This window comes from Portunus trituberculatus, chromosome 9, assembly GCF_017591435.1.
Source record: "Portunus trituberculatus isolate SZX2019 chromosome 9, ASM1759143v1, whole genome shotgun sequence".
NCBI lineage: Eukaryota > Metazoa > Arthropoda > Malacostraca > Decapoda > Portunidae > Portunus > Portunus trituberculatus.
In genome coordinates this window covers 8,732,266-8,756,356 of record NC_059263.1, presented here as the reverse complement: position 1 = coordinate 8,756,356, position 24,091 = coordinate 8,732,266, and the positions used below count along the sequence as shown (strand labels likewise).

At 40.5% G+C, this 24,091-nt stretch overlaps 1 protein-coding gene across 1 annotated transcript in view; it reads left to right on the top strand.

Annotated features, from left to right (window-relative positions):
- Positions 1 to 9,800, top strand: part of LOC123501508 (calcium and integrin-binding family member 3-like) — a 12,315-nt gene extending 2,515 nt beyond the window's left edge. Inside the window, exons 3-7 of the mRNA XM_045250363.1 lie at positions 5,130 to 5,164; positions 5,612 to 5,729; positions 6,793 to 6,940; positions 8,264 to 8,370; positions 9,437 to 9,800. Of these exons, the coding sequence (XP_045106298.1) occupies positions 5,130 to 5,164; positions 5,612 to 5,729; positions 6,793 to 6,940; positions 8,264 to 8,370; positions 9,437 to 9,547 (519 nt within the window). The 3' untranslated portion in view covers positions 9,548 to 9,800. The remainder of the gene's footprint in view (positions 1 to 5,129; positions 5,165 to 5,611; positions 5,730 to 6,792; positions 6,941 to 8,263; positions 8,371 to 9,436) is intronic.
- Positions 9,801 to 24,091: the final 14,291 nt, after the last annotated feature.

The window sequence follows — 24,091 nt, the reverse complement described above, 5'->3', positions numbered from 1 at the left end:
TCACAAAAACGAAAAATGAATAAAAAAAAGGTGAAAAAATGAAAACAAAACTCCAACAACTATTACAAAAACGAAAACCACAAAAAAATAAATAAAAGAAAAAAAAAACTATATATAACAAAAACCTGAACAACTATTACAAAAACGAAAACCCCTAATCTCACATAACATCAGTTCCTTTTAAGAGACAGAGGTGTCGAGATATTGGTCCCTAAATTTTGGCTAACTCCTATGTCTTTTAGGGAACTGGTAACATATTAGTCCTTTTTTTTCTTTTTTTTCATATTTTGTCTCCATTGCCAGCTGTCCCTCCTACATAAATAAAACTCATCTAACCTAACGTAACATAGCATAGATTAGCATACGTAGAACCAAAATCAAATGAGAGACTAAATGAATGTGATGAATTTAATCTTATCTAATCACAAACACATGAAAAAAGCCATGTGACCAAACCTAACTTGAATAATTACGGAAATAAATAAATAAGTAAATAAATAAATTGAAGGATATAGACAGTCAGACAGATAGTTAGTTACATAGACAGACAGACAGACAGACAGACAGACAGACAGACAGACAGACAGACAGATAGATGGATAGACAGATAGATAGATAGATAGATAGATAAAGACAGACAGACAGACAGATAGATAAACAGATAAATAGGATAGATAGGTAAATAAACAACATTTAGAATTGATATATAAACAGATAGATAGGTAGAAAAACATAAAACTGATAAAAAAAAGAGAGAAAGACAAAAGATAAGAAACACAAAAATAAAGATAAACCAACCAACAAATGAATAATGAAATAAATGAAAATGAAGTAAATAAAAAACAACAAACAAAATCACCATCAACAAAACACACACACACACACAAAAAAAAAAACAATTAACGAGGCCAATTACTGAAATCACGCGCCCTTCCATTCCATTCACTTTAACACAAGCATCAGTAATCACACCACCAATTAACACACACACGGACGCATAGATGATACAAAGCGCAGGTGTTACGTAGCACAGCGGAGAATGTTGGTCAGCCTGGCTCTGTTAATTTACCTTCCTGTATCTCATCTCAAAGCCTTCGTACGAGTGTAGTAATAGTAGTAGTAGTAGTAGTAGTAGTAGTAGTAGTAGTAGTAGTAGTAGTGTGAGAGATAATTCATAGGACATTTACCTCAAGATCAACAACATATTATGAAACACACACACACACACACACACACACACACACACACACACATTATTAATTCCACCAATGAGTGACGCTGATGCATTTGATTAACATGACAAGCCTGCCACTAATACAGACACGCATTTCTAAACTCGCATCTTACCAGCGTGATTCAAACAGCTCAGCTCATTTGACCCACGCACGCAACCCAGAGAAATGCAAAGAAATAAACAAAAAAAAATCACATCACTAAATTAAGCTTTCATTATTTTCACCAAACCATAAAATAATACAAAAAAAGAGGTTAATAATACACACTAGAAAAAAAAAAAGTGGATAACCTTTTTAGTTCAGTCTCTCATCTCTATCAAAGAAAACGGACGTCAACCACTCCTACAGGAAGGCGAGGCAATATCATATCCACTTAATTTCCTCTCTTCCACACCCACACCCCTTGATACCTTACACTGCCTTACACTACCCATTCCTTACCTGCTGGGGGGCTGCCGAGGTGCTGGAAGACTCACAGGGACGAGGAATCCATGAAGACACTGACCACCACCACCACCACCACAACCACCATCACTACCACCACGTGTTCCCGCCACGTCACATTTAAAGGCCTGCCAAATCAAACCCCTTATTTTTCTGTCTGCCACAACCACACACGCACTTATTCCACTTCACTTCCCCCTTCTCGTGATTCAGGGATCCTTCTAGAGTTCTCAGGAGCACTCACGAGTCCCGCGCTACGAGTTATTTAGCGGAAAATGATAAAACACCTGCTCACTACTCACTACAGTATCGCGCCAAACGAAACTGCCTCACTACTCAAATGGTGCCTGATGGTTCTAATTTTTTTTTGCTATCAACTCAGATGTGCTTCAAGTTATGAGTTAAAGTTGAATATACATGTTGAAAAAATGCGTTGATTGATATTTTGTACTTTATTTTATGCGATTAGACTTTAAAGTGAGTTTTTTATTTATGATATTGTGTACGAAGTTTGACGCTCAGTGATGTCGACACTTTGGCATCACTAGACTTGACTCCCTCCATGTGCAACACCTTAGATCTGAGACGGTGATAATACAGCCTACACGTTACAGTCATTACGCTACTCTATATAACGCATTAGAGTGCACTTTGGTATTATTTTTACTATTTCATTATACAAGCTGTTATCCAGAGTTAGATGCTCATTTGATCTCACTGATTTGGCGCCAGCAGATGAATAGTTTTAAGCTACACTGGAATGGAGTCACTAAATACTTCCCTTCAATACAGTTTCGTTAGGCTACAAGACTTTCATAATGTCCTACTAGGCTATACTTTACATCACCTTATTAAGTTATCAGTTTATTGAGATCTAAATAGGCTATAGCTATACGTGACAGGCAATTACATGCTTGATTACACATACTCTCCTTCTCTCTCTCTCTCTCTCTCTCTCTCTCTCTCTCTCTCTCTCTCTCTCTCTCTCTCTCTAAGACGTGCTGTTGACGGAATGAATAAGGCCTGTATTCTGAAACGCTCTGCTCTCTCATCACGACTATTTTCAAAGTCCACACAGATAATAATTTGGGTTCTCGAGACTATTTCTCCTGTTACTAATACAGAAATCTTATCAATTTGTCGCTAATACCGCAAAAGTATCATTGAAAACTCAAATAACTACAGCTACAGGGCCTTGTGAGGGTAGTGAAGATGTGGCGCAGAAATATTTTAGAATCTTACAGTAATAATGATACATCCCTTTATCTTCACTCCATTTGATAGGTATGTATTGAAAGGACACAGTATTTTAGTGTTATTTTTTATGGTTATAATGACAGATGAACAAGATTTCGGCATCATTAGCAAGAGAAACAGTCTTGGTAATCCGCTTGTTCAACTCTGTGGCCTTTGAACATTGGCGTGGTGAGAAAGCAAACCGTAATAGTAGTAGTAGTAGTAGTAGTAGTAGTAGTAGTAGTAGTAGTAGTAGTAGTAGTTATTGTTGTTGTTGTTGTTGTTGTTGTTGTTGTTGTTGTTGTTATTGCTAGTAGTAGTAGTAGTAGTAGTAGTAGTAGTAGTAGTAGCAATTGTTGTTGTTGTAGTAGTAGTAGTAGTAGTAGTAGTAGTAGTAGTAGTAGTAGTAGTAGTAGTAGTAGTAGTAGTAGTTGTAGTGGTAGTAGTAGTAATAGCAGTAGTATAACACCCACACCCACACCTACACCACCAGCACCACCACACCTACCATTATAGGAGGGCGTGGTCATACATGCACAATCAATAATGATACACACACACACACACACACACACACACACACACACACACACACACACACACACACACACATTACCATAGATGTGGCGGCAGTGTGTGTAGAGAGGTGGCCCTGAAAAGATACCCTGCCAACTACTACTACTACTACTACTACTACTACTACTACTACTACTACTACTACCACTACCACTGCAATGGGAAACAAAGTAGCAGCATTCACAGAGGAGCAGCTTAGTGAATATGAGTTAAGTGAATTATTAATAGTATTTTGTATTCAATTATGTGTTTCAGTTGCCATTCTACTCGTAATTAACTTGTCTGTTCCTACCTGTCACTGTTAACCTGGGCAAACACACAAAACTATCCGAAAAAACACCCTCAAACGCCCCAAAACGCCACAAAAACACCACAAAAATACACTCAAAACACCCCAAAACACCCCAAAAACATCCCCAAAACACCCTAAAAACACCTCAAAAACAGCCTCAAACGCCCCAAAAACACCCCAAAAATGCCACAAAAACACTCTCAAAACACCCTAAAAACGACCCAATACACACCCTCAAACGCCCCGAAAACACACTTCAAACTAGTCAAATCTAATGTAACACCACATCTCGGCCCCCCCCCCCACAGGCCCTAACTGACGCAGTGCTGGGGTGGGTGGAACAGACTGGGCGTTACTTAATGTACGATGATTTTAAGACCCCTTCAAGTTTTATTCTAAGTCCCCTTCAGTTTTATATTTTAAGCCCCTTCAGTTTTCATTCTAAGCCCCTTCAGTTTTTATTCTAAGCCCCTTCAGTTTTATATTCTAAGCCCCTTCAATTTTATATTCTAAGCCCCTTCAATTTTATATTCTAAGCCCCTTCAGTTTTCATTCTAAGCCCCTTCAGTTTTTATTCTAAGCCCCTTCAGTTTTATATTCTAAGCCCCTTCAATTTTATATTCTAAGCCCCTTCAATTTTATATTCTAAGCCCCTTCAGTTTTTATTCTAAGCGTCTTCAGTTTACATTCTAAGCCCCTTCAGTTTTGATTCCAACCCCCTTCAGTTTTCATTCTAAGCCCCTTCAGTTTTTATTTCAAGCCCCTTCAGTTTAGATTTCAACCCTCTTCAGTTTTTATTCTAAGCCTCTTCAATTTTTATTTCAACCCCCTTCAGTTTTGATTCTAAGCCCTTCAGTTTTATATTCTAAGCCCCTTCAGGTTTTATTCTAAATTCTTTCATTTTGTATTCTAAGTCTTCATTTTTTATTCAAAGTCTTCAGTTTCTATTTACGATGGCTGCTGTCTGGCTTACCTGTGCAATTAACGATGTGGGACTAAAAAAAAAAAAAAAGGCCTGATTATTGATTTGTTTGATCTTAATTGTACATATTTAACTTGAGTGAATTCGTTTATCCTGTTTTTCCATCACTTATCCATTTGTGTGTGTGTGTGTGTGTGTGTGTGTGTGTGTGTGTGTTACTAGAAGGTCTATTGTCTTTTTCTTTTTCTATTTTTCTGTATCTTTTTTTTAATAGTGTAAGTCTATGATGTTATATTTGTACGGGATTTAATTGTATATATATATTTTTTTTTTTTTTTTGAGGGGAATTGCGATTACTTACTACGTATATAATTTTCTCTCTTTATTTTTCCTCCTTTTATTTCTCTTTGTGTTTGTATTGCAGGCGTGTACGTTTCTTACAAGGAATAACATTTTGAGGTGAGTAGTAGTAGTAGTAGTAGTAGTAGTAGTAGTAGTAGTAGTAGTAGTAGTAGAAGTAGTAGTAGTTGTTGTTGTTGTTGTTGTTGTTGTAGCAGTAGTAGTAGTAGTAGTAGTAGTAGTAGAAATAGTAGTAGTAGTAGTAGTAGTAGTTGTTGTTGTAGTAGTAGTAGATTCTTTTTAACTTCTTCTTCTTCTTTTTCTTCTTCTTCTTCATCTTGTTCTTTGCTTGTTCCTGTTTTCCATACCCACTGTTTATCATCCTCCTCTGCCAATGCTATCTCACTTTATCGCTTCATTTTCATTTTCCTGTTCTCAATACCCCATTCCGTTTTCTCTTCCTACCAATTACTTCCGTCAATATTAACCTCTTCTTTCACCTCCCTACTTCCTCTCCCTCCTCCTCCTCCTCCTCCTCCTCCTCCTCCTCCTCCTCTTCCTTCCCAGGGCAGAGAGGCTGTTCCGGAAGGTGTGTGGCGGTAACCTTCCCCTCCAGCTGGACCCCTCCATCACCTCCTCCTTCAAAGCATCCTTCGCTGACCTTAACACTCTCCCGGAGCTCAAGGTAAGGTCAGCTCAGGAAGGCAGAAGGGAAGAATGAGCGGTTACCTATTTATTTATTTTTTTTCGTTAATAACTTGATTTTTTTGTTTTGGTTTTTTTTTTTCTTCACATTTTTTTATACGAGTTTTTTTTATTATTTTTTTTATTCTTTTTTACATTTTTCTTCACTTTTTTTCATTTACATTTATCTTTTTTATGATTTTTTTTCCGATTTGCTATTTTTTTCTTTTTTCTTTCTTTTTTTCTTTTTTGTATGACTCTTTTTGTATGATTTTCCCCGTTTTATTCCTTTTTTCCCCCCTTATTTCCTTATATTACTCTTTTTTTATATATATGTATTCCCCTATCACTCTTCTTTTTTACTCTTTCTATTCACCTATCATCTTAATCCACTTTATTCTACCTAAAAACACGCCCTTTTAACTCTTTTCTTACCTGCAAGTGCCTGTTAAGAGTATACAGAGGCGCTGGTGTTGTGAATCGCTACATACATCACTACAGAGCACCTCCTCACCTTACCACACTCACTACACACTCACCACACACGTCACCACACACTCACGGTACACATACACCTCCCCTTATATCACCACTCACTCACAGATTCACTCCTTAGCTCACCACACACTCACAACACACGTCACCTCACACTTACAGCTCCCAACACGTCACCACACACTGACGGTACATATGCACCTCCCCTTATGTCACCAATCACTACTTCTTGCTATGGGGGAGATGGAATAAGAGGTTAAACAGTAAAGCTGCCGCCGTGGTGCAGTGGAGCCATGCGCGCTTTGGGGTCCGAGGGGTCTCCAAGCGCACGGGTTTGAATCCTGTCCACGGTCCGAGTGTAGTTTGGGCTTCCTCACTCGGGGCAACGGTTTCCTAGCGGGTGGGCTTTGAGATAGGAGGTACCACAAAAAATATCCCCTTTAGCCCAGAAATTCCCGTGAAAAGCCCACATGGTATATAAAAAAATGAAGCCAAGTTGAGAAATACAGTAGTTAGCAAGAGAACAAAACACACAGATCCACTCCTCACCTCTTACTTACTCGCTGCAGGAGAACCCGTTTAGGCGCAGAGTGTGTGAGGTGTTCGGAGAGTCGCCTGACGGAGGGCTGACCTTTGAGCAGTTCCTGGAGATGTTTTCTGTCTTCAGTGAGTCTTCTCCTAGGGACGTGAAGGCCACCTATGCTTTCAGGGTGTATGGTGAGTGTGATCAGTGTGTGGTGACTGAGGGGAGATGTGAGTGTGTGGTGATTGATGTGAGAGGGAAGTATGTGTGTATTGTGTGTGTGTGGTGAAGTGAGAGAGAGAGAGAGAGAGAGAGAGAAGCTGCAGGTGTATGGTGAGTGTGATGAGTGTGTGGTGGTATGTGGCGGAAATGTGAGTATTTGGTGAGTGAGTAGTGATGCGAGAGGAGGTGTGTGTGTGTGTGTGTGTGTATCGTAGGTGTGTGGTGACGTGTGTGGTGATGTGTGGAGGAGCTGTGAGCATGTGGTGTGTGTGTGTGGTGACGTGTGTAGTGACGGGAGAGCTGGAGTGTGTGGTGCGTGAGTGGTGATGTGAGGGGAGGTTGGGTGTGTATCGTGAGTGTGTGGTGACTTGTGGTGGAAGGTATATGTGGTGTGTGTGGTGAATGTGTGGTGACATAAAAGAGAGTTGTGAGTGTGGGGCGAGCGAGTGGTGATGTGAGGTGGGAATTGTGTGCATTGTGTGTGTGTGGTGATGTGAAAAAGATCTCTGAGTGTGCGGTGTGTGTGGTGAGTGTGTGGTGACATGATGGGAGGCCGAGAGTGTGTGATGACAGTGTGGCGAGGTACAGAGGTGCTATGAGTGTGTGGTGAGTCTATGGTAGTGTGTGGTGGGGTGAGAAAGAAGCTGTGAGTGGGTGATGTGTGTGGTGACGTGTGTGATGATGTGAGGTGAAGCTGTGAATGTATGGTGAGTGTGTGGTGACGTGAGAGAGAGCTAGAACTGTATCTGATAAGTGTGTGGTGAGGTAAAGTGGTGTGGTGAGTGTGTGGTGAGGTGAGAGGCAGTTGTGTGGTGAAGGGTGCCTGGATATGTTAAGTTACAAATCCCACACAAATCTGATCCAATTTGCATATAAGTTCTACAAAAGTCAGTGGCCATTCGTGTAATATATCCCCATTTTTTTTATTATTTATTTATTTATTTATTCATTCATTCATTTATTTATTGAGTTTGCTTGCACAGTTTTTCTTTTCTTATGTATTTCTATTTCTCGAAAACGCATAATTTCCGAACAAGAAAACTGGAACTATATTTTTCACACCACTACAATTTTGTCTCCTTTTAACATTTGACTCTGATTTAAACACTACACAAAGCTGTGGTCATGCATTCTTCCTTTATACATTGCATTTTTTTTTTTTGGCAAGCATTTCAAAACACACACACACACAAAAAAAAAAAAAAATCTCATTCGTCACACATATTACATTCTTACCACACAGATTGACAACAAGTATTCATTTTCTTCAGCTTATCTTCCGTTTTCTTTCTCAGACTTCGATGGGGACGGGTTCCTAGGAGAGGCTGACCTGGGAGAGACTGTGAGGCACCTGACCCATGACCTACTGTCCGCTGAAGAGTACACCACGATAGTCAGCAAGGTAAAGGTGGTTAGCCTCTTCAGTACTGGGATGCATTTTTACCATGAGTTTTGGGTGTGATTAGACGATTTTATTTACATTAGGAAGAGTCTATGGAGGTCAGAAAATTAATAGCCAGAGTCTTCACTATTTTAATCCCTTCCATAAGTTTCTGAAGCTGTATAAAATCACCAAATAGCAAGCAGAGTGAATATGAAAACGTGTCATGGTACTGAAGGGGTTATCAACGAGGTAGGTTATAGACAGACTGAAGGGGCTATAGACAGACTGAAGGAAGATACAGAAGGTGAGAGAGAAAGGAGGGAAAGGGAGATAAAAAGACAGCTAAGTGGAAAGAAAGCAGACTGAGCCTTATAGAAAATACTTATAAGGAACATCGACATTTATTCCAGATGTTTGGCTAACTTACTATGTGAACTTTAAGGGGACTGGCAATCAAGTGGGCCTTTTTTTTTGTAATTATCCTTGTTGCCTTTGATTGACTTCCCCCTTCCCACAAAACAGTAAATAAATAAATAAATAGATAAATAGATAAAAGTGGAGGATGCGCTGGTGGTAGTTACGGGTGGCTAAGTCGTTGAGCTTGTTTCGAAGGTACGGCAGGACTAGTGGTGGTTGTGATGGTGGTGGTTATTAGTAGCGCTTGTTAGTTAGTCAAGGTATTACAGGAAGTTAGAAGAGTAGTCACGCGTGGTACTAGTTAGTGGTAGTGGGAGTGAGGTGTGGTGGTGGTGGTGGTGGTAGTAGTAGTAGTAGTAGTAGTAGTAGTAGAAAATGAAGTGATAGTAGTAGTAGTAGTAGTAGTAATAGTAGTGGTAGTAGTAGTAGTAGTAGTAGTAAAACTGAGAGGTTAGTGGTGAATAAGTGCTCTCTCTCTCTCTCTCTCTCTCTCTCTCTCTCTCTCTCTCTCTCTCTCAACGCACGCCATATCTTTTCATTAAGGAGAGGGAAAGAGCCTGACCTGCATGTTACCTTAATATTAAACCTCCTTTCCCTCACTCACTCTCTCACCCGTGAAGACTAAAACCCCTACCCCCCCCCTCTCTCTCTCTCTCTCTCTCTGCAGGTGCTGGAGGAGTCGGACGTGGATTGTGACGGGAAGATCTCACAGTCAGAATTCATACACGTTATCCTAAAATGTCCGGAATTTGTGTCCAATTTTCACATTAGAATTTAAGTTGCTATTCTGTTGTGTTGTTGTTTTATTTTTCTATTCTCTGTTGGTTTATTTTCGGGGGTTTAGTTGAGTGAGTTGTGTTTTTCTTTCTGTTGGTAGAAAGATTGTTAGTTTCTCATTTGGATGGTATAAATTGTTTAGTGTTTTTTTTTTTTTCTGTTAGTCCTCCTCAGTACTGGGACGCATTTTTTACCTTGAGTTTTGCGTGTGATTAGACGATTTCATTTATATTAGGAAGCGTCTGTGGAGGTTAGAAAATTAATGGCCACAGTCTTCACTATCTTAATCCCCCCACACATGAGTTTCTGAATCTATATAAAATCAGCAAGTAGTAAGCAGAATGAATATGAATGCATGTCCTAGTACTGAATTGGTTAACACTGCAAAAACGTTCTTCATTTATCACTTGGATGGTAAAAACACGCTTGAAAATTTAGTGTGACCTCTGCTATAGTGTCTCGCTCTCGTAATGTTTTATAAGGTTATATTTCCACATCCAATCTACGTGTTCCTGTCCCTTTTACTGGTAACTGCCCGGCAAGGATTCGAAACGGTTCACACAATGCTTCGGTGCAAGATTCTACTGCTGCCGTATCTCTTCGGTACTGAGACGCATTTTTACTCTAATTTCGACAGTAGTACAGGACGTATCTTTGTCTTGTTGGCTGTCTGCAATGTAGTAATTATGATCTGTCTATATGTCTATCTGTATCAATCTGTTTATCTGTCTATCGATCTGTCTGTCTATCTCTTCAGTACTGAGACGCATTTTTACTACTAATTTCGACATGACTAGACGGCTTTGTTCACATTAGAAGGGTCTATGGAGGGCAGAAGATTAATGCAGAGAGTCTTCACTATCTTAGTTTCTGAAGCTGTATAAAATAGTCAAATAGTATGCCCAATTAATGTGAAAACACGTCATGGTGCTGAAGGGGTTAATGAAATTCCCATCAAAATTGCTATCTTGTATTTGTTTATATACTTTTTTTTCGGTTCAGTTAGATGTTACTGCTCTATCTTCTTATTTGTGTTTGGTTAGTTTTGTGAGTGAGTGAGTGAGTGAGTGAGTGAGTGAGTGAGTTATATGATTACTTCGCTTCTTAGTCAGTGAGTGAGTGGGGAAATAGTTGCATAGTTTGATACTTGTTACCTTGTTTGCTTTGCGGATCAGTCATTGGTTCAGTCAGTTAATGAGCTTAGGTAGTTAATTAGCACAGTTAGTTAATTAGATCAGTCAGTCAGTTAATGAGCTCAGTAAGTTAATGAGCTCTAATGAGCTCAGTCAATTAATCAGCACAGTCAGTTAATAAGCTCAGTCAGTTATTGAGCTCAGTTAGTTAATCAGCTCAGTCAGTTAATCAGCACAGTCAGTTAATAAGCTCATTCAGTTAATGAGCTCAGGTAATGTGCTCAGTTAGTTAATTAGCACAGTTAGTTAATTAGCTCAGTCAGTTAATGAGCTCAGTCAGTTAATGAGCTCAGTTAGGTAATGAGCTCAGTTAGTTAATTAGCACAGTTAGTTAATGATCTCAGTCAGTTAATTAGCACAGTTAGTTAATTAGCACAGTCAGTTAATTAGCACAGTTAGTTAATGAGCTCAGTCAGTTGATAAAAAAATGGCCCATAACTCACGTGATGGCAAAAAAAAAAGTAAATAAATAGATAAATAAATAAATAAATAAAAATGTGTTCTCAGTGGCTGTCATAACTTCCAGGGGTGAATGCCACACTGAAAATTGTCCACACATTTCGTTTTATTATGTTAGGATCGTAAGCTTAGCGTCGTAAAGTCTCAAGTCTCGTGTGTTGCGTCCACTTTATTGTTTTCATTATACTCGCTGCCAAACTTAATAAAATGTTCAATATAAATGGTGGGAAGTTTTGTCTTCGTGCTCTCTCTCTCTCTCTCTCTCTCTCTCTCTCTCTCTCTCTCTCTCTCTCTCTCTCTCTCTCTCTCTCACTGAAAAACCTACTACTAACTAATGCTGCTGCTGCTCTATTACTACTACTACTGTGACTACTACTACTACTGCTACTGCGACTACTACTACTACTACTACTACTACTACTACTACTACTTCTTCTGCTACAAATACTACGAGTACTACTACTACATAAGAATAACAACAAAATAATAATAATAATAATAATAATAATAATAATAATAATAATAATAATAATAATAATGATAATGATAATAATAATAACTAATGCTGTTACTGTATTATAAAACGAGAGAAAACAACAACAACAACAAAAACAACGACAACGACAACAACCTTTTCAACACAAAACGAAATATTGGAATACTAAATCAAAGAAAAAAAACTTCGAAATAAAAAACAAAACAAAAAAAGCAGAAAAAAAAAAAAAAAAAAGAACGAACGAAGCCAGTGCAAGACAACACAAATAAGTAACAACAACAACAACAACAAAGAAAATAAACAACAAAAAGAAAGTCACAGACGCACAACAGCAGCTGGTATAATTCTCTCTCTCTCTCTCTCTCTCTCTCTCTGAAACGCTTTGCTCTCCCACCAACACTGCTTTCCAAAGGCTCTAGTCGAAGATAATCCTGTTTTTAAGGGTATTTTCATGGTTCTGGTGATGGATTGGCAAGAATTTCAGTTTATCATAAGGAAAAACTGTCTTGAAAAACCCTACTAGTCGTTTCTGTGGCCTTGCAAAACTGTCGTGGGAGAGAGCAAAGTGTTTCTGCATATGGGCCTTAGTAGCATCAGAGGAGCGAGGGAAAGAAATTAGCCTCAAAATGACAGGAAAGTAATAGAAAGTTTACTCTAAAATACACTTTATTCAACCAACAATCAACATCTATACTTTGTGCAGGTCACTCGCGGCTCCTGGAACACAAAGAAGTGGTGAGTAGCCTACAGGTGGCCGCCAGGTGGGACTACAGGACGCGGCGCCACAATTAAGTACACAGGTAAAGGTAAAAGAGTACATAACCGCCGCTAAGTGCACACACACACGCACACACACACACACACACACGCACATATACTCACGCACACCTGGACGCACGGCAGGTTGAGTAGATTAAACAGTACAGGTGAACAGCGTATGGGGGCCGCCGTGGTACAGTGGAACCATGCATGCTTTGGGGTCCGAGGGGTCTCTAAACGCACGTGTTCGAATCATGTCCACGGTCCGAGTGTAGGTTGGGTTTCCTCACTCGGGGCAACGGTTTCCTAGCGGGTGGACTTTGAGATAGGAGGTACCACAAAAAGTACCCTCTTTAGCCCATAAGTTCCTGTGGAAAGCCCACATGGTGTAAATGAAAAAAAAAAAAAAAAAAAACGTGGATTTCCAGGTGAGTGTATAGGAAAAAAAAGACTTCTCAGGTAAAATCACGTGACTCTAATAAGTACATAAGTATTCCGGTAAACAGATACATACAATACATCTTCAGGTAAGAGCACAGAAACCATTAATCGACAGGTAGATAACGAAGAATACGAGTTTTAAGTTAATTAGGCAGGTGAGCACAGAAACCATTAATCAACAGGTAGACAACAAAGAATACGAGTTTCCGTCGAGAAAATACAAGAAACAAACAACTTTTCCACTTAGGTCAATGAGACAAATGACCAGGGAAACTAACAGGTAAGGACAGGTGACTGCAAAACACGCGGCTACAGGTGTGAATGGGGTGGGTGAGGCTGGGACGGTAGGGGGAGGGGGCTGAAATGTAGAGAAAAGAGAGACAGTGAGACGGGGAAGGTGAGGGTCTGAAAAAAGAGAAATAGAGGATTAAAGAAGGAATAGCGAAAGAAGAGGAGGGGGATGAAATATAAAGAAGAGAGGAATATAGAGGACAAGGAGAAAGAGACAGGATAAGTGGGGGAATAGGTGAAGGAAGGGGATAGAGGGAGGGGAGCAGAAATATAGAGAAGAGGAAAGAGACAGGATTAAAGACGGAATAATGAAGGGGAAGTTAGGGCATAGTTAGTAGAGCAATAGAAAATGGGTAAAGGGACAAGGTTATAGGACTAGTGAAGGAGGGAGGGAGGGAGGGAGGGAGGGAGGGAGGGGGTGGGGAGTGGAGGGTGTGGAGGGGTGGGAGTGTAGGGAATGGGGGAGAGGGACAAGACTAGAGGAGGGATAGTGAAGGAGGGAACAGTGGGAGGCTGGAATATAGAAGGAAAAGAGACAAAAATGAATGTTACCTAGCATTACCATCCTACCACACCTTCACAATAGTATCCTTCATTCCTACATCCCTACATCCTCCCGTATCTTTACAGGACCATCCTATGTGACCTCCACAATCATATCCTTCATTCCTACATCCCTACATCCTACCGTATCCTTCACAAGACTATCCTATGAGACCTCCTTCACTCCTACATCCCTACATCCTCCTGTATCCTTCACAAGACCATCCTACCAGACCTCCACAATCGTATCCTTCACTCCTAGATCCATACATCCTCCCGTATCCTTCACAAGACCATCCTACCAGACCTCCACAATCGTACCCTTCACTCCTACATCCCTACATCCTCCGGTATCCTTCGCCTCTACAACAACGTCCTCCTAACATCCTGCCAAGCCTTCAGTGAGCTGTTTCAAGCACCAATCCAGCTGTTTAGAGGCCATGGAGAGTAATTAGAGGGGTTATGGATGTTAGAGTCACTGCAGGCTGAGGGAAGGACGTGAAGATAGATAGACATGAAGGTATACGAGGCGCCATGAAGCGGTGATTACAGGCTATACTCCGCCTGCTCTAAAGTGGCTCCTTGATCTCGATCTGTGTCCCGGCGAATGCGTGGTTGTCAGATCTTGCGGAAAAAACCTTAAACACAGCATCAATGAGCTACAGTCTGTTTTGAACCCAGGAGCCACTTTAGAGTAGACAATAGTGGCACGGCAAGGTCACAATGAGCTGAAAGAGAGGTCATAGGAAGGTCAGGGAGAGGTTAGCGTTCATCCACGGGTCATCAGGTTCAAGGTACGAGGAACTAAGGAAAGATTATGTCTCGTGTACAGAAATGCTTTGCTCTCTAACCAATACTGTTTTGAAAGGCCGCACAGAGGATGAGCCGGGTTTTGCAAGTGTGTTTCCCTGCAAGTAATTTAGAAATCTTGTTCATCTGTCACTTGAATCGGTAGGGCATTAAAAAAAATCCGTTCTCGCTTTTTTAATCCTTTCAGTACTGGGACGCATTCTTACCATGAGTTTTGGGTGTGATTAGATGATTTTATTTACATTAGGAAGGGTCTATGAAAGTCAGCAGAAGGTTAATGGCCAGAGTCTTCACATTTTCATTCCTACATAGGTTTCTGAAGCTGTATAAAATCACCAAATAGTAAGCAGAGTGAATATGAAAATGTGTCATGGTACTGAAGGGGTTAATAATGCTATACTTCCACATTGAGTCTACTGGTTTCTCTCTCCACGTCAAGGATTCGAAACGGTTCAGACACGGCTTCGGTAAAAGACTCGAGCGCTGGTTAAATGAAACCGCACCACAAATACGCGTCTTTCTTCCCATACAGGACTTGACCCATCCACCACCTCCACCTACGCCTCCCCGCCAGTTCTCACACCTGCTTTAGACACACACGAACTCCATCCTCCTCCTCCACCTGGCAAAGCACGGAAGCTGAAGCAACAATGGTACAAAAGCGACGGGATTAAGGAAGAAAACGGAGATGCACGCCCCATCTTTCACCCCAAACTTGTACATATTTAGTCACCATTCAGGAACGCTTTGCTCTCTCACCACGATTGTTTTCAAAGGCCACAGAGATGATTAGCCGAATTACCAAGAGTGTTTCTACAGTTTATAATGTCGAAATCATGTTAATATGTCACCTGAACCTTAAGAACAACATGAAAATCCCGTGTCACTTCAATTAGAGCCTTTTGAAAGTAGAGGAGAGGCGAGGCAGAAGGGTTTCAAAGTATGGTCCTTATAAACCCCACAGCACGAGATTATCAGCCTTATGCCCAGAGAGTTATGGCTTAGTGTGAGTCCCTGCTAGCATTCCCACGTCTGGTTTAATGGACGTAATCTGTTGTGAGTCAGTTTCCACTCCACACACGTAGTAATAACCGTAGAGACTCTTTTTTATTAGTAAGAGAAGTGAAGAGAATTGAATTTCTTCTTATTATCTTCTTTTCTTCCTCCTCCTCTTGTTTCTTTTCCTTCTCCTTCTCCTTCTTCTTCGTCTTGTACTTTTTTTTTTTTAAGTATATTTTTAGTTGCTATTTTTTTTCTTTCTTCTTTTTATCTTTCTCATTTTCTTTTTTTCTTTTATTTTTCTTTCGTTTCTGCCTGTTATTTTCTTTCTTCCTTTTTATTTCTTCTTCTTCTTCTTCTTCTTCTTCTTCTTCTTCTTCTTCTTCTTCTTCTTCTTCTTCTTCTTCTCTCTCTCTCTCTCTCTCTCTCTCTCTCTCTCTCTCTCTCTCTCTCTCTCTCTCTCTCTCTCTCTCTCTCTCTCTCTCATCACCATTCTTTGTCCATCATCACAATTTAACTTTCTTACGTATTCACTTTACCACCATCATCATCATCATCATCATCATCATTTGAATCACTATATAACTTCACAATACACAATGTCAATCACTATCTACACTGTCATCATCACTATCAGCCATCATCATCATCATCATCATCATCAACACCACAATCACCATCATCTCAATTTCCATACTATCACTATCATTTTTTTTTTTTTCATCATTCATTTTTCTTCCTCCATTTTAACCTCCTTATCATGAAATCTTCCTCTTCTTCCTCCTCTTCCTTCTTCTCTTCCTCTTCCTCCTCCTCCTCCTCTTTATTTACAATATTGGTGTTTGATATTTTTTTTTTACGTTATTCCTTTTTCTTCTCCTCTTCCACGATCATCCATCATCATCATCATCATCATCATCATCATCATTGTCATCATCATCACAATCATCATCATCATCATTATCATCATCATCATCATCATCATCATCATTGTCATCATCATTACCATCATCATTATCATCATCATCATCACCATCATCATCATCATCATTGTCATCATCATCTCAGGTTGTGACATTCTCGTTTTCTTTATCATTTTTCTTATTTCTTTAATTTTTCCGGTTAAGTTTTTTTTTTTTCGTTTATATTTTCTGTTTCATTTCGTTTTGTTGCGTCTCTTATTGTTATTGTTGTTGTTGTTGTTGATGATGATACTATTACTATTATTATTATTATTATCATTATTAGTATTATCATTATTATTACTATTATTATTATTATTATTATTATTATTATTATTATTATTACTATTATTACATACTTGCGAGATATTCCATGCTTAAGTTTCTCACTATCAACATTATTATATTACTAATACCACCATTACAACTACCACCATTACTACCACTACTATTACCATTATTGTCAACGTCGTCACTACAATAAGCACAAACTACTCACACACACACACACACACACACACACACACACCTCAAGTAGGGAAGCGAGTCCTGTCAAGCTGGTACTGATGCTGTCGGTGGATGTCCTGGTGGAAGAACTGTGCGTGGTGCGGGTGGAGTGGGCGTGGGGCGGCGGGCAGCATTGAGGGCTCGAGGGATAGGCGGTGGGCGGTGTGCGGGTGGGCGGAGTTGAATATGGGCGGCATCTCGTGAGCAGCGGGAGTGGCGTAGTGTCTCTCCCAAGGACACAGACGGAGGTACCCCAGCACTCTCTCCGTCAGGGGTCTGCGTGAGAAAATGTGAGGTTAGTGAGGTGAGATGAGGTGAGGTTAGGGTTGGGATGGGTTAGGTTAGGCCAGCTTTCCCTCTTGCATAAAAAAAAAAAATAATGCTTGGTGTGGTTGGGTTGGGTTAGGTTAGGTTAGGTTAGGTTAGGCATAAAAATAAAATGCTTGTTGTGGTTGGCTTAGGTTAGGTTTTTTATTTTTTTTTTTTTATTTCCTGGCCTATAGCGTCTTTTTTTTTTTTTATATGTCCTGGTCTATAGCGCTTGTAGATAACTTGAAGAGTATTAGAAGCGCAGTTAAGCTTCCACCCATTAATGGCGCAGGCAATTTTATTTATAGTCGTACCCATATTAGGGCCCATATCACCACCCAAGCGCATCTCGGGTGTAAGCACCTAGAACCTGGGTATCATGGTGACATGTTGACATGTAGCTAACTTTAAACCACTCGACAAATGGCATAGCTTCATGGCCGTTCTTGATGGGATTTGAACCTACGCGTGGACGTCTGCCCGATCCCACGCTCACCACCTTACCCACTATGGTTTGGTTAAGTTAGGTTAAGTTGGGTTGGGTTGGGTTGGGTTGGGTTGGGTTGAGTTAAGTTAAGTTAGCTTTGATTAGGTTGGGTTGGATTTGGTTTGGTTGGGTTGGTTTAGAATTAGGTTAGGTTTGGATTGGGTTTGTTTAAGATCGGGAGGTAGAAGAAATGAAAGAAGGAAAGAAATAAGAAAGGAATGAAAAACGATGAGGATAAAAAGAAATTGATGGAAGGAAGGAAGGAAAGAAAGAAAGAAGGAATGAAGGAAGGAAGAAAAGAAAGATATTAAATAAAAACAATTAATGAATAACATAATCACTAAAGAAGAAATATAAATGAAATGAATGTGAGAAAAACAAAAGTAAGAAAGAAAATAACAAGAAAGGATGGCGAAGAAGAAGAAAAAAAAGAAGAAGAAGAAAAAGGAGAAGGAAAATTAATGAACAGATGGTAGGAAGAAAAAGCGAGAAGATAAAAATAAAGTGATTAATGAAAGAAAGAGAGAGAGAGAGAGAGAGAGAGAGAGAGAGAGAGAGAGAGAGAGAGAGAGAGAGAGAGAGAGAGAAATGAATCTTCTATCATGCAACTATTTATAAAACCTTTCCTCACTTTACAAGCCCTATCTCCTCCTCCTCCTCCTCCTCCTGCTCCTCCTCCTCCTTCTCCTCCTCCTCCACCTCCTCCTCCTCCTCCTCCTCCTCCTTTGATCACTTCCCGCATAAATTTTCCCCTCGTAAGCAAAATCTGCTCCATCCATAACAGTAACGAGTGTTTTTGAGAGAGAGAGAGAGAGAGAGAGAGAGAGAGAGAGAGAGAGAGAGAGAGAGAGAGAGAGAGAGAGAGAGAGAGAGAGAGAGAGACTATACTTAAAAAAATGTCGTAAAAGATTAATACAAGCGATGAAAATAAAAATAATAATAATAAGAAATAGTAATATGATAGTGACCCCTTTAGTAATGAGAGGTAAAAGTGTAGAAAACGGAGAGGAAAGAAAACGTGATAAAGTCTTAAAGTGATGGGAAGGATGGAGGAAAAAATAACGATGGCTTGGGTAACGAAGAGGAGGAGGAGGAGGAGGAGGAGGAGGAGGAGGAGGAGGAGGAGGAGGAGGAGGAGGAGGAGGAGGAGGAGGAGGAGGAGGAGGAGGAGGAGGAGGAGGAGGAGATGGTTATGGAGAGCATTTACGAGAGAGAGAGAGAGAGAGAGAGAGAGAGAGAGAGAGAGAGAGAAAATTATTATAGGTCTTGGCAAGGAATATTAATGAATGTCTCTCTCTCTCTCTCTCTCTCTCTCTCTCTCTCTCTCTCCGTATTTTTTTGTCCTATCTTCCTAATTTTCTTTCAATTCACGTTTATTTTATTTTGTTTATGAAGGAAAATATTGGTTTTGTTTCTCTCTCTCTCTCTCTCTCTCTCTCTCTCTCTCTCTCTCTCTCTCTCTCTCTCTCTCTCTTTCTCTCTGTCTGTCTGTCTCCAAACAGAGCAATTAAATGTAAAAAAATGGAAAAATAGGCATAATAATAATAATAATAATAATAATAATAATAATAATAAGAAGAAGAAGAAGAAGAAGAAGAAGATGAAGAAGAAGAAGATGATGATGATGATGATAACAACAACAACAACAATAATAATAACTAACCTAATCACCATTCCTCACCTTTACCTACCTATCCAAACCTGTCTGTACGTATCTTAACTTCCCCGCACGTCACCTTACCTCCCTCACCTGTCTCCTCCTGTCACGTCCCCAAACCATGGAAATCCCTCCATCACCAGACTCCACCTCCCGTCAAGCCAGCCTCCCGCCTCCTCTCTCTGTCCCTCAGGCTGACGCGCTTCTCCCGCTTGTGTTTACATTTTTCATCTCTAGTCATCAGAATTAATCTCCTCTATTTCATTACATTACAAGAACATAAATACATAAACATAAGGAGAGTAAATTTATATAAAACACTACGGCTTAACATCTAATACAAATAAATATCACTCCTAAGCATAAGAAAGTAAGAAAAGAGGGAAGCTGCAAGAGGCCGCAAGTCCTATACGAGGCAGTCCCAGTGTGTTTAAGCTACCTAATTCCATCTATCACCCCATCCATGAGCTTATCTAATCTTCTTTTAAAGCTCCCTATTGACTCAGCTCTGACTACATGACCACTGAGACCGTTCCACTCATCAACCACTCTGTTGGAGAACCAGTTTCTTCTCATTTCTTTCCTATAGATGCGTGTTTAGAATACTCAATTTTGTTTGGAATCACACGAGGTAGAAAATAAATGGAAAAATTAATAAATAAGAATTAAGAAAAATAAATAAATAAAATCTTCTTCTACATGGGAAAAAGCAATAGAAAAAAAAATTAGTAACTTTCAGGGCCAACTCAGCTAACAACATGACACTCTTACCTGTCCATCTTCCAGACGGCGTAGAGGGCAGGTGTGGTCAGGGTGGGCAGGAAGGCGACCCACACCAGCGATATGAAGGTCAAGTCAAACTGGGCTGAGTTCTGAGTCGTCTCCATCACCATGTTCTTCACCAGCCTGATGCCAACACCCACACGGAGGAGGCGCAGCAGGAGGAGGAAGGAAGATTGAGTGTGTGAGCAATGAGGAGGTTTATTTCTCGTTTCCTTTCTTCATTTATTTATTTTTCTTGTTATTTAGTGAAGATAAAGGGAAGACTTACAAGAAGGAGGCGCAGAAGGAGGGAGATAAGATTAAAAGTGTGTGATTAGTAGTGGTTCTTTATCTATTATTTGATTTATTTCTCGTTTTCATTCTTCAATTATTTATTTTTCTTATTATTTAGTGAAGATAAAGGGAAGACCTACACGAAGGAGACGCAGCAGAAGGAGGGAGATCAGATTAAAAGTGTGAATAGTACAGAAAGAAAAAAGACATGCGTTAGAAGAATACATAGATTGATACACAGAAGGAAGAGCGAAATGGGTGACAACGCTGAGGAGGCGAGGATAGAAAAGTTTGGTGGAGAAAAGAGACGCGAACGAAATAATAGAGAATTAAATAGACAGAACAGAAATATGACACAAAAAGAGATAATTTACACTGGATTTCAATCATACTCCAGAGAAAACGGTAAAGAAGGGTAATAACAGGAGATAGAATGTTCGAGGAAGAGGAGGAGGAGGAGGAGGAGGAGGAAGAAGAAGAGGAGGAAGTGATGAGATTTCCACAGCCACCCTATCACCATAAAAAGAAATTAATGTCCATGAAAATATAATCATAAAGCTTGCAAAACATCATTCCTCAGCCCTTCAGATCGTTATTAAGACGTGATCATGATGGTGTGTGTGTGTGTGTGTGTGTGTGTGTGTGTGTGTGTGTGTGTGTGTGTGTGTGTGTGTGTGTGTGTGTGTGTGTGTGTGTGTGTGTGTATCATGAGTCCTTTCCATTTCTACTTTTCACTTGCATGTCTATATGTCTCGCCCTCTTTCCATTCCTGCCTCTTTACCATTCTTATTTTTGTTTTTATCTCTTTGCGTCTCAGAGGGGCGCTGGCCGGAGGGAACAAAAAGGAGGTACAAAAAGTGGCCCAGCGAGGCGCCAGTCCCTGTGGAGAACCGCAAGATGGATTATTCAAAGCTGGAAAAGCTGTCTATCTGTCTGTCTGTTACTGTCTATCTGTCTGTCTGTCTGTCTGTTACTGTCTGTCTGTCTGTCTGTTACTGTCTATCTGTCTGTCTGTTACTATCTATCTGTCTGTCTGTTACTGTGTATCTGTCTGTCTGTTACTGTCTATCTGTTTACCTATACCTAGTTTATTCTTGTCAGTATTTCTTTTTTATCTGTCTACATCTCTTTGCCTCCATGCCTCCTCGTGTGTCCCTCCCCTGTCTGTCTGTCTGTCTGTCTATCTATCTATATCTGTCCTCTTTCTTCTAGTTAATTGCTGTCACTATTTCTTTTTATATATCTGTTCATGTTTCTCCTTCCTGCATCCCTGTCTGTCTGTCTGTCTTTCTGTCAATCTATGCCTGTCCTTCATTCACTTAATTTCTGCCACTATTTCTCCTCTTTTACCTGTATGTCTTTCCGTGTGTGTGTGTGTGTGTGTGTGTGTGTGTGCGTGTGTGTGTGTGTGAAGTCTCCAGTGACCCAGCAGTTTCCAGCAGGCGTATATGGGGCAGAGCTTAGGCGTCTCAAGAGGGTTATGCAGGCAGCAGCAAGACGTGGAAATAACAGGATTAAAACTTCAAACAAAAAAATCTAACGTGTTGTGTCAGAAAAAAAAAGGTTTGAAACTGGAAATCCTTAAAAAAGAAAGAGGGAAATATTTTGAAAGTTATCGTCTAAAATTTATGGAAAAAAATACACACTGTAGTAAAAATAAATACTGAAATGTATGCAAAAATCAGTTTCAGAGAGAGAGAGAGAGAGAGAGAGAGAGAGAGAGAGAGAGAGAGAGAGAGAGAGAGAGAGAGAGAGAGAGAGAGAGAGAGAGAGAGAGAGAGAGAGTCAGTGAAAATCTTATGAATTGTAAAATGACACGTTATGGACTTTGAATCTTAACTCGTATGATACACAAGAGTTAATGAAAAATACATATTCATAAATGTTTAACTGAGGACCAAATGTTTACTCTTCCAAAAAAGTAGTAGTAGTAGTAGTAGTAGTAGTAGTAGTAGTTATGAACGTATTCTAACCTAACCTATCTAAACATCATCTGCCCTAACGTAACTTAACCTAACTAAACCAAACTTAATAACATCTGCCTTCGTTTCACTTGTTGTTGTGGTTGTTGTTGTTGTTGTTGTTGTTGTTGTTGTTGTTGTTGTTGTTGTTGTTGATGATGTTGATGATGATGTTGTCACTGGTGTTATTCTGGTTTAGATTTTTACCACCGATAATGCAGTCAACTGTTTTATTTTTATCTTTTTGCTTTGTCCTTCCCCTGAGACGAGATAAATATTCCATCTATATGCAAACCCCATTTTCAAACATGATGGAACAGGAATGCTTAGTGTGATGATGCTGTGGTGGTGGTGGAGGGGGTGGTGGTAGTGTGTGTGTGTGTGTGTGTGTGTGTGTGTGTGTGTGTTTGGTGACTCGCGCAATATCAAAACAAGATATAATACATGACACACACACACACACACACACACACACACACACACACACACACACACACACAGTACGTCCTGGAGTAACAGTTGATGAAATTCTTGAAGCGAAATTTGGCAGCGAGGTGAGTTAATATGAGAGAGAGAGAGAGAGAGAGAGAGAGAGAGAGAGAGAGAGAGAGAGAGAGAGAGAGAGAGAGAGAGAGAGAGACTACTACTACCACCACCACCACCATAGTGAACACTCTTCTCATACGATCAGCGAGGTTAAGCAACGTTGGGTCAGGTTAGTGTTTGGATGGGTGACCGAATGGAGCCACCACCACCACTACCACCACTACCACCACCACCACGACTACCACTACCACCACTACCACTACCACCACTACCACCACTACTACCACTACCACCACCACCACTACTACTACTACTACTACTACTACTACTACCACCACCACCACCACCACCACTACTACTACTACCACTGTATGGTTATTTGCCACCAGTTTATTGATAAGTACATCGCCAGTAGTTTAAGTGTGTTGAGTAGATTTGAGTGATACCTGTGCCTGCCGTTGGGAGATGACTTGCCGAGAGAGTGCTGTGCTGATGTGTCCTTAAGTAAGCACGATGAAGGAAGACGAAACACACGAGGAAGCTTATACCTCTATTGAAAAGCACACACACAGTGACACAACAAAGAAAACCGAGCATCCACGCCTTGCCTTGCTGATGATGTGATGGAACGTCCTGACGGAAGTGTGGACGATGAGAGAGTGAATGAGTGAGTGAGTGAGCTTGCTCTTTCACCGTCCACACTTCCACTACTACTACTACTACTACTACTACTATTACTACTACTTCTACTACTACTGCTACTACTACCACCACCACCACCATCACTACTACCACTACTACAACTACTACTACTACCACCACCAACACCACCACCAGTACCACCACCACCACCACTACTACCACTACAACTACTACCACCACCACCACCACCTTACCTGAGCACCATTAGCGGGGTGACACACACGGCGAAGGCACTGGCGATGGTGACGAGGTAGCGGTGGTTCCTCTTCTCCCGCGCCACCTCCACCAGGGCGCCACCATCCTGAAGAGAGGGCAGCTGCTGGGAGGGGGACGCCGCGCCACGCCCCTCCGCCGAGCCTCTAGGATG